The following is a 12,942-nucleotide window of genomic DNA, read 5'->3' as shown; positions in this document are numbered from 1 at the left end:
CAGCGCGGGCCCGCGGGAGACTCCCGGCTCCTCCTCCACCGCCGCCTGGCTTCTGAACGAGCCCGGGATTCTCGAAAGTCCTACCCTGCCTCCCGAGCACAGACTTTTAAGAGAAACCCTAAAGTCAAGCCTGAGGGCTAGCTTCTGTTCATGTCTAAGCCTGCGGTAGGGGAAGTTTGTGGTGTCCTTTATAGGACAGGCGCAGAGTGACTGGGAGTCACGTACTGGTACGGGAGTGTTTTTCTAGCTAAGAGTAAGGTAAGTGTTTTCCTGATCATCGCACGTGTGTTGCAGAGATGCCTTCGTTGCCCGCTTTCCCGGTCTGGAAGGGGTCCGCCCCAAAAGCGCTGGAGTCTCGCTCTGGAAGGCGTCCTCTGCCGCTGCCGGCTGGCAGAGGAGCCGCAGCGTGTGTGCGCTTCCTCGGCTCTTTCAAAGCGCTGAGGTCAAGTTTCAGACCAGAGGCACGGTAACTTTTGTGATTGTACAATGGTTAAAAATACTGACACTGGCTTAGTGGGAAAGTATTTTAATCTGTCTGTTTTCCTAGGACCGTTTGAAGGTTGAGCAGAAGAACTGTGTTGGTTTATTTATAACTTGATGTAGAAACATAATACAGGAATGCGTTTACTTATATCAGTAAAATATTTTCTGGTTTAGGGAAGCTTAGTTTTGGCAAGTTGCCTACATTGCAAAGAACACGTTAAGTGGAAAAGGTTATTGGCTGAGTTAAGTAGTGTATCTTTGGTTTTGGCTATAGTACTTCCATCTTTACAAGAACATTTTTAGGTTCTGAACATACAGAATTTAAAAATACAGTTTGTAGCCAGGTGCTTTCTACAGTTCTTTGGGAATTGCTTAACTTAGGGAAGTTGTTCTTAAGCAGCAAGATTTACTCTGTTATCCTGGGGTAGTACCTGCGTATCTTGCTTCTTCCTGTCTTGTAAAAGCTAAGCTTTCAGTAAGCACTTTCATGGAAGTATGCTGATGTTTGGAACTTTTTACTATAGAACAGAGATGCCCTCATTGTTTAGGAGAGGGCTTACTATGGATTGTAAGGCCTTTCGCTCCCTACCTTAGTGGTTGGGGTTTTTTTATAAATACTGTATTTTATGAAATTGGATGTAGTAGTAAATAAAGTCAGCTTATTTCGGATTGTGTCTATTTCAATTGGAAATACCTATACAGAGCATCTTTAGTGGTGGCCCTCTCCTCATTTCCAGTGGCAGAGTTCTATATCTTCTCCTCCTCCTTTGCCTTCGTATCTTTCTTGCCTTCCGCTGTCTCCTGATTAGGTGGTGGCTGGTATGAAATGTCAGTACTGCTCCATAAAATGTTAGGGGCTAATCTTTATTTCTGGCATGTGTATGTAGAATATTAGATTCAAAAGTTATTTATATGCAGTATTTACAAGATCAATTCAGTAATTCTAGTGTTTATCTACACTTGGAAATCAATTCTTATTTAGTTAGGGGAAAAAGTCAGTTGCTATTCTGGCACAGTGCTATATATGGTCAGTCTTACTCATTAACTGCTCATGCTTGGAATTATTACAGAACGTATAAATACATCTTGAAGTTGCTGTCAGTGTTCATGCCCTTTTCAAGGCTTTTTATTCAACTAATTTTACAAATATATTAAGATTTTCAATTTTTATTCTGGTTTTACGTTGTAACCCTACCATCTGATAATTAATAATTATTCTCTTCTTTTACAGCAAAAATGAGTTCAGGTCCTGACCCACCCTCAAGTCTCTCTCACCCCCCGTTGCATCTTGGAAGGTCTCAGCTAAATGCTGCTGCTGTGGACCATAGTGAGAACAGTCAGAACTCTGGACCATCTTCAGGAGATCCTGCAAGTTTTACTTCTTCAGTTCCTGGCTACTCCCATAGCAGGGAGAAAGCTGAAAGAAATGGTAAGTATGAAAGCAATTTTTATGCAGAATTGGCTTGCATTAAACATTGGGATATTCTTGTGCGTATGTGTATTCCAAATTCTGTTTAAAGAGACACTGTCGAGTAGGAAAATAAATTTCTCCGATTTCTTTTAACCTGTGGTTGTGAAAGAGACTTTTATTCTGCAGCTTACTTTGTGCATATTTTTGAGTTTTCCCAGCCAATTTTTCTTATGTGAAGAGCAACAGGAGGAAACAGGAAGGAAGTTTGTTGGAAAAATTGGCAGGAAGAATTGCATTTAATTTAGCATAATATTAAGGTTTCAATTTAATTTCTGCAGTTGGCTAGATTGCATGCTACCTGAGGCTCTACTATGAATTCTAATGTGGGTGAATAGTTACTGCTGTAGTGTAGACTGAAAGAATAGTAAGCTGTTACATGAAACCTGAGTGACAGAAATGAAGTTACAGTTAGCAGGCAGATAAGAAGTTGGACTAAGGGCCATGATACACTTTGAAAAGCGGAATGATCCTGTATTTTCCTCTCACTGAGAAACCACTGAGTTTCAAAGACTGTGAAAATTGATGGCACGAGACAAGACAAGTATCTCCCGGAAAAGGTAGCAAGAAAATTATCTGGCTCCTGTATTTAGCACTGAGTTCCAGTTTTAAATTCAGTTTGTAATCTAACAATTCTGCACGTAGGTCTTGCATTCAAGGTCTAGCAAAATTACTGCTGTTTAACTTTGCTTAAAATTGGACTTTTGATTCTGAAACTGCTTATGTGCATACCCTTATATTCATAAATGTGAGTCACTCTATTGAAGGTTGTAAGACTATCCAAAAGATTAAAAATATTAAATGTGTGAATATCTACATGGAATCTATCAGCTGAGCTCTGCACATAGTTCAGGCCAATATTGTGGCTGTGCTGGCACATCCGTTTGCATCTAATTCAAAACTGACTGTTGGAGCCTTCTGGGCTCTTTGTTACTAAGGCACATTCCAGATGGAGGAGAGTTTTTTGGATACTTGACTTTCTAACATGCCTCAGTGTATCGTTACCAGCTTTGTCAACTTGCCCACCTCTAAAAGAATTCAGAGGTGATGAAGAATTGACACTTCTAATGATAATTATATGATTATTAATTTAGGATCAGTGCTAACAGGTATGTTGTCTTCCTTTCTTCGTTTTCTGTTTTCTTAGTGTGTTTCAACAGGGAAAGAATAGCAACAATATTAGGAATATGGTATGGAGTTACTTTGGGCTTTGTTATAATATGATTTGAAAGGGAAAACATAGGTTTATGTCGCTGCCCACATTCAAGCAAGACTGTGAAAATCAATACAAGCTCTGAACCTAGTGGTGTATTACACAGAGATTCTGACAGGACCAGAGGCAGTGAGCACAAGCTGGAACTCAGGATGTTCCCTCGGAACATCAGGAAGCACTTTTTTTTTTTTTTTTTTTTGTTGAGGGCAGCTGCTGTGTGTTTGTTTGGTTTTGTTTCAAGTTTTTTTGTTTTGTTTTACTGCAAGGGTGACCAAGCACTGGCACATACTGCCCAGAGAGGTTGTGGAGCCTCCATCCTTGGAGGCACTCAAATGCCATCTGGATGTGGTCCTGGGCAACCAGCTGTAGGATGCCCTGCATGGGCAGGGGGGTTGGAGCAGATGACCTCCAGAGAACCACTCCACCCTCAACCATTTGGTGATTTTTGATATAGTCTTGCTAACATATCTGTATTTCTGATCTGTGATTTTTTTTTAAGTCACTATTTATATATGCTGTGTTAAATATATATGCTATAGCATCAGTGTGAATGTTAAGTAATGTTTTTCCTGGGAACACCCATTTCTTACTCCTGCAGCATTATCCAGCAAATGAATGAATGCTGTGGCTCTGACTCAGTAAAGTACTTAAGCACACATACATCCTCAGCTGCCTAGATACTTCACTTGGGTCAAACTCCTACACTACAGGCTTTTTCTTAGTAATTTTTCAGTCTGTCTTCTCCAGTGGATCTTTAGGTAGTGTTTTTGTTATTCCTGGTATAATTCATTTCACAATGGGACATAGCAGTGCTTTCAGTATTTGTTATGTGCAAATCAAATCTGGATTTAATGAAAAAAACAATAGTTATTGAGCTTGAGGTAATTTGTAGATACTGGTTTTGTTGCTTTGAAAAAGAAAAGGAGGGTATTGCTCTTTCTGTCCAAAGCCATTGCATTCTCTAGAAAACTTCTGCCTGCCTGGTTCTTATGTATGTGTTAGGAATGGAATGAATATCAGTACAGCAACTGTCATATTTGAAAAATAAATTAAAAAAAAATTTTAAATGGTTATTCTTTCAAGGGTATTCCTGGACAGGAAGTTTATTAGTGGGCAAAGCATATACTCTACTAGTTAGGGCTTCTGAAATTTTAAAACCATTGAGTCATCAGTGTTCATGTTAGTAAATTACAGAGAGTTGCCAGTTGCTTAAACAAAAAGGTTCAGCCATTATTTTAGTAGTCTGCGTCAAGAGGATCATGGTGCATAGCGAGGAAGACCAGTGGCTTCTTGCTAATGAAGTCTGGTGAAGTTTGTTGAAACAGGCTGACCCATCTCCTAAGACACTTTTACGCCTCCCAAGTGCACAGGCCCTTCAGTTTGTGTCCAGCTGCTACATACTACTTTTTGGCACTCTGTATTTCATCTACTCTGTGCATCCTCCTGCCTTCAGGTACAGCCCTAAAGCAATGCAAACAGAAATAGCTCTGATGAGAACTCTGGTGGTCCCAACACTGGATTCTCCAAAGAGGCTTTAAAAGGCCGCTGTTACTAGTGGAACCATTTCCTCTATGTATACACAGAGCAGAGAAAAAGCACCTTCAGCGTGTTCACTTAGTTAGCATGAGAGTGTCTGGATACTGCTGCCATTAATGTAGTGTTTCTGGAAGTGACACACGAATCTGCACTCCAGGTAAGAGGTCTGTATTGCTGAGCTAGAAAGAACCTTTCAGTGGCCCAGTGGTGTTTCACTTGATTCAGGTGAAAAGAAGGCAGAGTTGAGAGAAACTTGTCACAATGTGATGGTGATTGGATACTTCCCTGGGATGTCTGGATTCAAGTAACTGCTTCAGGTCGGCCATAATGGTAACTTTAACTGGACTGACCCTCACCCCAGGTGAATATTGTGCTGCAGGTTATCTGGAGGTGTTCCCATTTTATGTAATGCTCAAGTACTTTAAAGCACATAAAGTGTCTTAAAAACTGACTGTCTGCTGGTCAGCAGGTAAAAAAGGACATCCTAGGATAAGAATCCTTGAGGTGAAGGTGATAATTTTTTATATGTGGATGAAAGATTTTATTTGTTCTTTACATCATTCACGTACGTTTGCTAGCCATTGAGATTGGAGAGGAGGAATTGGGTAGGAATTCAAGGATGAGAGTTTGGGAAGTTTTGAGAGCATCAGAAAGCTAAATTGCGGTGCTTGAAGAAGCACCTCTTCAGTTAAGGAACTAGTTTTTGTTATGTCTGTGGTTTTATTGTTAAAATAGGCACAGATCTCTTCTCTACATTTGAGAACATATGGGGAAAGTATTTGTACCGAGAGCTTTCCAGACAAATCAATTTCTTGCATTTTGTTTGTAGATGTATGGAGTTCTGCTTGTTCTTGAAAGGCTATGAGGCTTTTTTGTATCTCTTGGAAGAGAATTACTTTATAAATTGCGTGACCTATAGTTTATAAATAGTACCAAAAAACTCTTCTAAACAGTTTACAATGCATTGTAACAATGTATAACAGTGTGTCTCCAGTGCATTGCTAAATGATAGCTAACAAACAGGGAACCTCTGTAATTTACAAATATTTCCCAAATGTTAGTCTCTTCCACTTAAGATTACAAAGAACCTTTGCTTCGAAGCTGTACTTCAGCAACTTCCGTATCTTCATTTTCTGGCATTTTCTGCTAACTCTTGAGGCATAGTGACATGTTTGAAGAAATCTCAGAAAAATCTTTGAAATCTTGGATTGTTAGAAGGAGAGAATTATGCCTTGAAGTATTAATTACTTAGCAATTTATCTGTCAGTTTATTAATGCCCCTTCAAACTTTGCCTGTAATTACTCAGGCTCCTGGAAAGCTCATTTGCCAAGCATTGCTGTGGAGGAGAGAGGATTCTATCCAAAGAGAAGTTAACTGTATTTTCAGGTACAATTTTGGGACATAGTTGGTTCAGAACAAAGGGAATTGACTTTTTTGGGTCTGCTGCTGTTGTCAATAACATGCAGGTGTTTTTTTCCATACATGGGAGTAGGATTGGACACCCATTTATTTGAGGAAAGATGTTCCGGTTTTGCCTCTCTCACCATTTGAAATACATGAGTATTTTCTTCAGCTAATAACAAAGATATTGTTACTGATAACAAATTTTGCATCCACAAAATGAACCAGATCAGGAACACTGTCTTAGCTCAATCTTCCTCCATTATCTTTCAGGTAGATCGATTTCCTAATTTGTGTTCATTTATGATAACAAATTGTTTATTCTAGCATAGTCCCAGGGCATTAGAAAGATGGAAATGAACAGCCAAAGGGTAGAAGGGGACAAGCTATATTCACGTTGGTAAATGATGTGATGAAATAGGAGTGGCTCTGTAAATCATTTGGTGCTAAGGACTCAAGGTTCCTATTGCACCCATTTGAAAATTTTTCGATTTAGTTTCCTTCGAAAGAATCCAATATATGTGTTTCAGTGTGCAAACAAAATGCATTAAATGAAAACAGTTAGAAAATTAAAAGCACGTTCCTCATCTGAACGAGTTCTCTGATATAGTGCCTCTGCATTCATCTGTAGCAAGAACTGCTAACTTCTGGAGATATTTCGCAGAGTCTTTGGAGGAAAACATTGGCAAGTACCTAATACCTGTACATTCATCTTCAAATAAAACTGCAGCAAAATCCTGTTACACTACAGTAGTCAAGGAGAGACTTTAAACTGTTGTGCTGCTAGAGGGCCTTTGCGGCAGCATACGGCCCACTTCACTGCGAAAGTTAGAAGGTGAGCCTGGAAACAGAAAACTGTGAAAGAAAACCAGTCCTTTGCAAAGTCAGTTAATTATTATAAGTGCTTACTAAGCAAGTTAATAAGGCCCTGCAAAACAATTAGGGTGTCTTCTTCTCGGGGCCGCTTTATTTTGACAGTAAGCTGATGAACTGCTAGAGTGTCTGCATGGCAAAGAGTTTAAACTGCAGAATTGCTGAAATTCCATTGAGCAGGTTGTTATGATAACTTTAGGCCTTCACCTACAAAAATATGTAGGCTTAATGAGGTTCATGGTCTCAAGTCTTTCTCGCGTTGCTTTTCTGCAGGTTGCTTTTTTCTTTTGGTGAGAAGGGTTAATAGTGATGATTATCAACTGAGAAATAACAAAAATCTGTATTTATTTCTAACTCATCAGTTATTGAACATGTTAGATTTATCCTAGCTGGTCCATAAAGGATGTAAATGGATGCCTGCATAGAAAATGCAGCAGAACTGTCTCATTAGTTGTGTGTAAAATTATTTTAATGACTTTTCACTGATCATTGTACAGTAATAGCTATGTTAGAAGGAAATACCTTTTAAGAATAGTTTTCCTTCCACTTCTAAAATTTATAGTCTCTATAATATCATCACTCTTAGTCTTCTACCTACATGCTTTTTTTTTTTTCTTTAATTGCTCTCCTGACAATTTGTCTTCATTTTGTGGGGGTGCAGAAGTTGTTACCTTTTCGATTTAATGCTATTTGATGACTTGCAGTTGTGTGACTAAGACTATTACCATATCTACAAACGCATTGCTGCTCCCAGAGAAAGCAGAGTTGAGTCCTAGACTCCAGCGCCTCTGTAAACAAATGTAATTCCTTTCTCTCCCATCCCTGTTATCACCTTTAAAAATAGAATGCCTGGCAACATATGCTAACATAATTGTTCTTGAGGCAAGTAGGGCTATCTTAAGATCTAACTGTGGAAGTTGAAGTGTGTAGAAGAAAAACGTGCTATGTGCTCTTAATTGTACCGAGTCCTTACTTTGCAGTTAAGAATCCAGGAGGCTTCTGAATGGATGAAAGGGTTCAACACTCATGGATGAACAAATAAGCATCTGAAGTTAATAAAACCATTTATCAAAACAATGACGTTTGTTGTACTAAATACTTCTTCCTTTCTCATCAGTTCCTCTGATTGTGTCGTTATATTCTATATGTGCAAATCATGTTTATGACGTGATGCCTGTTTTTAAGTGGAATGTCAGTCTTTCCAGAAACTTTACTTCTACATAGGTACTGCACACAGTAACAATACTGCTGAACTTTTGGAACTTGTGGAGAGTGAGTAGGAAGATTTCTCTAGAGACTCAGACTGGCTCTGCCAAACACTGAAAGCTCAACAGTACAATCCAGTGACATACAAAAGCTATGAGAACCTACATTTTTGTTAGAAAATGAACAGATCAACTTTTTCTAAAAGCACATTGATAATGTACAATCTACCTATGGATGAAATATTCTTTCTGAAGGAAAGAACTCAGATACCTTTCACTTTGGAGACAAGCTTACATAGCATCTTCTAGTAAAGGAAAGGATGTTTATTTTGTCATTAATAAGCGTATGCCTTTGCTCCTAAGTGAGTCCAAGATTCTAGAAAGCTTGTTTCATAGTGAAAACAAAATCTGTATTAAAAATCTGTGCACGGTTCCTGGAAAATTCTGAATCCGTTGGGGCTTTTATTAACTTACCAGATTTGTGCTAACAGAAGGAACTTTTCCTGCAAAATATCCTGTGTAGCACTGTATCAGAATTACCACCATACACTTCCAGAGGGACTAGAGATATTATATATGAAATCTGAGAAGGAGGCAGAGTTTTATTACAACAGTGGTTTGAGAATCCCATTCAGTTGGCCAGAACCGAAAGAGCCAACACTTAAAAGCAGTCTGTAAATACAGGTGGGTTTTTGCAGGTGGGTTGTCTTTAGCAGCTGGATGCTTGGTTTTTAGAGAAGACAAGCAATGCTTTTTCTCTTTTAGTTAATTTTAGTTTTATTCTGTAGAAGGCATTGAAATCCAGGGGACAGAGCACGTTTTGGGAACCTTAAATGCGAACTGAGGAGGAACAATGTTAAAAAATGACTGGCTTCCAGCAAGCTGGTTTTCTTTGTGGATGTTCATGGTGGTAACTCAGGTGATGTGTATCCTTTCTGTGCACTACCCTAACTTCTTTTGGGACAGGATTTTTAGCAATTTAAGCTGTTACTGGCTTTTTCTTTTTCAGTCTAATTCAGTGCTGGGTTAGATAGCTACAGTTTAATATAAAATCCCATTTCCCAATGAAACTTGTGGCACAGAGAGCTTTTATAACGCTGAAGTTAATGATGGTAGAACAGTTACACTCTATCTGCAAGTACTGCTTAGGCACTTTCATTACCTTAATATTAAATATTGGATAAGCTTTGCATGTTGCACTTCAGGGGCACGTTTTTGTGGGAATCTTTAGACATAAAAAGTAAAAATCTATCTTCAATTTCATCGTAATAAAAGTCATGGAAGAGGCTTTTTCAAATACAGTAACTAATCCTATATCTGTCTCTTCTGTCTCATGTCTGTCCCACCTACCTATTTATTTGTTCAGCTTACTTAGTGGAGCACAGTGAGAGGGGTGAAGTTGAGCAGCAAACGTAGGTTGTTCATACTCATATCTTCTTGAAGTAAAAGTAATTTTCTTTGCAATTCAGACAGTGCTCCCTTTCAGATTCAATTACAGTAAGGCCTTCTTGCTGAAGCGGTAAAGTGGTGTTCGCCTGAAGCTTCAAGTAGGTTCAGTGCTGTACAGTGTGACACAGATCAGTTCAGACACCGATATGCTTCATGGTATACGGAGAATTTGTTCACGTGTGGGAGAAGATCTAATGTCAGAACAGGCATTCTTTGCTCCCACCCCAGTGGTGTAGCTGGTGGAAAGACCTGTGGATGAAAGCTTGTTCTGTACTACTCTTCATCAAACACTTAAATTACTCTTGTCAGTTAATAACATGGAGCTGTGGGAAATGCCTGACATCAACTTGCATTAAGTAGCGACCTTACTGGATAAAGATAATGAAAATATGAAGTGTGTTTTTTCTTCCTCTGGATGCCACCCAGCATTTTCGTCTCTCCTGTCTGAACTAACGCAGGAGTGTTTGAACTTTGTGTGAAGGCTTGCAGAAGTTGCTGTCAGTGCTCAGTATTCATATTGGAGAATGGTGACAGACTTTTTCAGGTTCAAGATTCTTGTTATCTTTTTCATGAGAATCCTTTACATTATTATTTACATCAAGCTAGGGAGCTTTTGCTAAATGCAGTGCTAGTGCTGTTCTTTCTTGAGTTTATTCGTGTTTTATTGATGTTAAATGTGTTCAGTAGTAGCTGTTTCCTTCTCAGAAATGGTCTTTAGCATGTTGCAGCCTAGAGACTTCCTTGCTCAGTGGTGAGATCTTTGTATTTGTTAGCGCTTTCTGTGTGTTTTCTTCTACCTTTAGTTGTCCAGTTGCTTTTTAAACACCTATAAATATTTGGCAATGGCCAAATGCTTTTAACCTGTTGATGTCCTTAAGCTTTTGGATTTGGTGAGACAATGAATAGCCTCTCTGTTTACCTTCTCCATTTTGTAGATTCTTCATATGCCTAGTATCATTCTCCTCAGTTTCTTTCACTGTTTATTATAAGGTGCCTTCCTGATTTGCATTTACTGCATTTCATCTGGCCTTTTGGCAGTTAATCAGTCATGAAATTTGTTTGCAGATTTTGTTTAGGTTGGTTTGGGGGGTTTTTTTGGCCTGAATAACACAGTATCATTAACAGACTTTGTCACCTCCATGTTAGCCCCTCTTTTTTTTCTATTCATGCAGAAATGCATTGAATAATATTGACCTTATTGTATATCCCTGTGCATCTAAATTGATATCTTTTCCCCTGGGAGAATGAGAACTGTGTATTTCTATTAATCGCTTTCTTATTTCTTAATCTCTTATCCATGTAGCAGCCTACATTCTAATCTGTTTAGAGGGCTTCTGTGAGAAGCCTTACTCACTGCCTTTGGGGACGGAAATGAGCTGGATCTGCCTGCCCTCCAAACTTTTGACTCCTTTGGGAATGTCTTATGTCAAGGCTTTTTACACAAGATCTTTTGATTTTACCCAGTATCTGTTTTGCCCCCTCCATAGGCTTAAGTTTGTTTTGTTGCTTTTTTTTCTTTTTCATATTTCCCTTGTGTGGATATCAGATTTAATGGTCTCTCTTATCATGGATCTCTCTGGTATATCTTGTACTCTGCTACTTGCTGTTTTCCATTCCTCTGTTTTAAGTGAGAGGCCGTGTGCTGACATGCGTATTTCAGTAGAACACTGGGATAAATATTTAAAAGAAACAGTTTTAAACACAATTAAAAGAAACCATAGCTGCTTTGTTCAAGCTTGAGATTCCAGCACAATGCTGTTCCCTGGTGGGGGGTGTCTTTTAGTAGATCTTTTACTGCAGCTTACTTTTTCAAATGCTCAGTTGCCTTTGGATTGTGCATAGGTCCTATAGTCTACCTGCTAAGCTTGCTGCTCCTTGTGTGCTTGAAAAAGTCATAAAAAAGGTAGTAACAGGTTCTCCATTGAATTGTTCGCCAGACCTTTTGCTTTTGATCTATACTGTTATGTGTTTTAAGTTCTTTTTTTTTCTGTTTTTCTTTACTTTGGCATGACCTTAGCTTTACAATGATGCCTTCTTATTCCTAAGAACTATTTTTTTTTTTTTTTTCAGTCTGGCTTTGCTTTTAAATACAGCTGTAGCAGATTTTGTTGCTTCTGACACCCCTATCTGGGAAATAAATCTAAATTGTTGTTACAGGAGTGGCTCACTAATGTCTTAAGCTTAGATTCTGTGCACTGCACAATTAGAAGCAAAAATTGTTTTCTGCCTTTTGGTTCTCTGACTAGAAATTATTATTAAAAGTATCTAAAATCTTATCATGATATCATTCTTGTCTGTGATGCTTTCTGGGAAGTTGTTAATGTTGCTTTCCGGCCTTCTTGCTGCTCTCTGTGTCTTAGTCATGTTTATTCAAACAACAGATCGAGGAAATTGCATTTCAAGTCTCGTATTTAAAAAAAAACACCCTAAAATTGTTATATTTTGTGTTAGTTGTGAGACTGACTATTTATCATTGCTTGGCTCACTTTGCTGGGACAGCTCAGTAGCAATTTTCACCTATGGCAACTGTCAGATCTTCTCATGAGATGGTAAAAGTATTTATGTACTTTTCTAGGTGCGTATTGAGTGAGCATGGAAGTGCATTACCACGGGCTAGGAGTGAACGTGTCAGATGCATCGTGCATATGCCTAACTCTTTCCTGACTGTTTTCAGTCACTTCAGGAACGCTTGCTGGACTAATAAAATGGAACATCCCATTGTTAAAGGTCGAGGGCCGAGGTAAACAACCCCTCGAATTCCTTAACGATTCTCCTCTGTCTCACTGGAGACAGAAGAGGTTTTAAAGGGAAAAAAAGAAAATTCACACCTCGGTCTGCTTTTGAGAAACTGAAACAAACTTTTAATAAACAATAAATCCACACTATAGACTACTATGTATATGTACACAAACCCAGAAAAGAGAAAAAGGGGAGAAAAAAACTGAAGAAGAAAAGATTTAAACAGTCTGTTCTTTTCAAGGTCAGTTCTTGGCAGGCAGCGAACAGCGAGGTGGGAGTGAAGGCCTTTGCAGCTGCATCTCTGGCGGAGAAAGTTCTTCCCATGGCGAGATGGGGGGGGAGAAACCCCGCGGGCAGATTTAACAGCAGGAAAGCTCTCGGCACGAAACGATAGGGAGTTCGAATGTTCTCACCCGATTCCAGACGGGACTCACGGCAGTAACAGTTCACAGTCTGTGACCCTCAGGTCCTCTGGGGGTGTCAGCCCTCAGATTTCGGGCCTAGTCGTTGCCGGATCGGGCCTAGTCGGGCTTGGTCAGGCCTGGACGTTAGTCAGCAGGTCGGCGGCAGCGCC

The 12,942-nt window shown here is 39.2% G+C and overlaps 1 protein-coding gene across 1 annotated transcript in view; it reads left to right on the top strand.

Moving 5' to 3' along the window:
- Positions 1 to 294: 294 nt before the first annotated feature.
- The window catches only part of LOC104499672 (wolframin-like), a gene marked incomplete at both ends in the record, with an annotated part of 24,584 nt that continues 11,936 nt past the window's right edge, over positions 295 to 12,942 (top strand). Inside the window, 2 exons of the mRNA XM_010143214.1 lie at positions 295 to 406; positions 1,715 to 1,912. Coding sequence (XP_010141516.1) covers positions 295 to 406; positions 1,715 to 1,912 — 310 coding nt within the window. The remainder of the gene's footprint in view (positions 407 to 1,714; positions 1,913 to 12,942) is intronic.

Source organism: Buceros rhinoceros, unplaced genomic scaffold (assembly GCF_000710305.1).
Source record: "Buceros rhinoceros silvestris isolate BGI_N320 unplaced genomic scaffold, ASM71030v1 scaffold25430, whole genome shotgun sequence".
NCBI classification, from domain to species: domain Eukaryota; kingdom Metazoa; phylum Chordata; class Aves; order Bucerotiformes; family Bucerotidae; genus Buceros; species Buceros rhinoceros.
The sequence above is the reverse complement of the archived record's forward strand: the minus strand, read 5'-3'. Positions and strand labels throughout refer to the sequence as shown.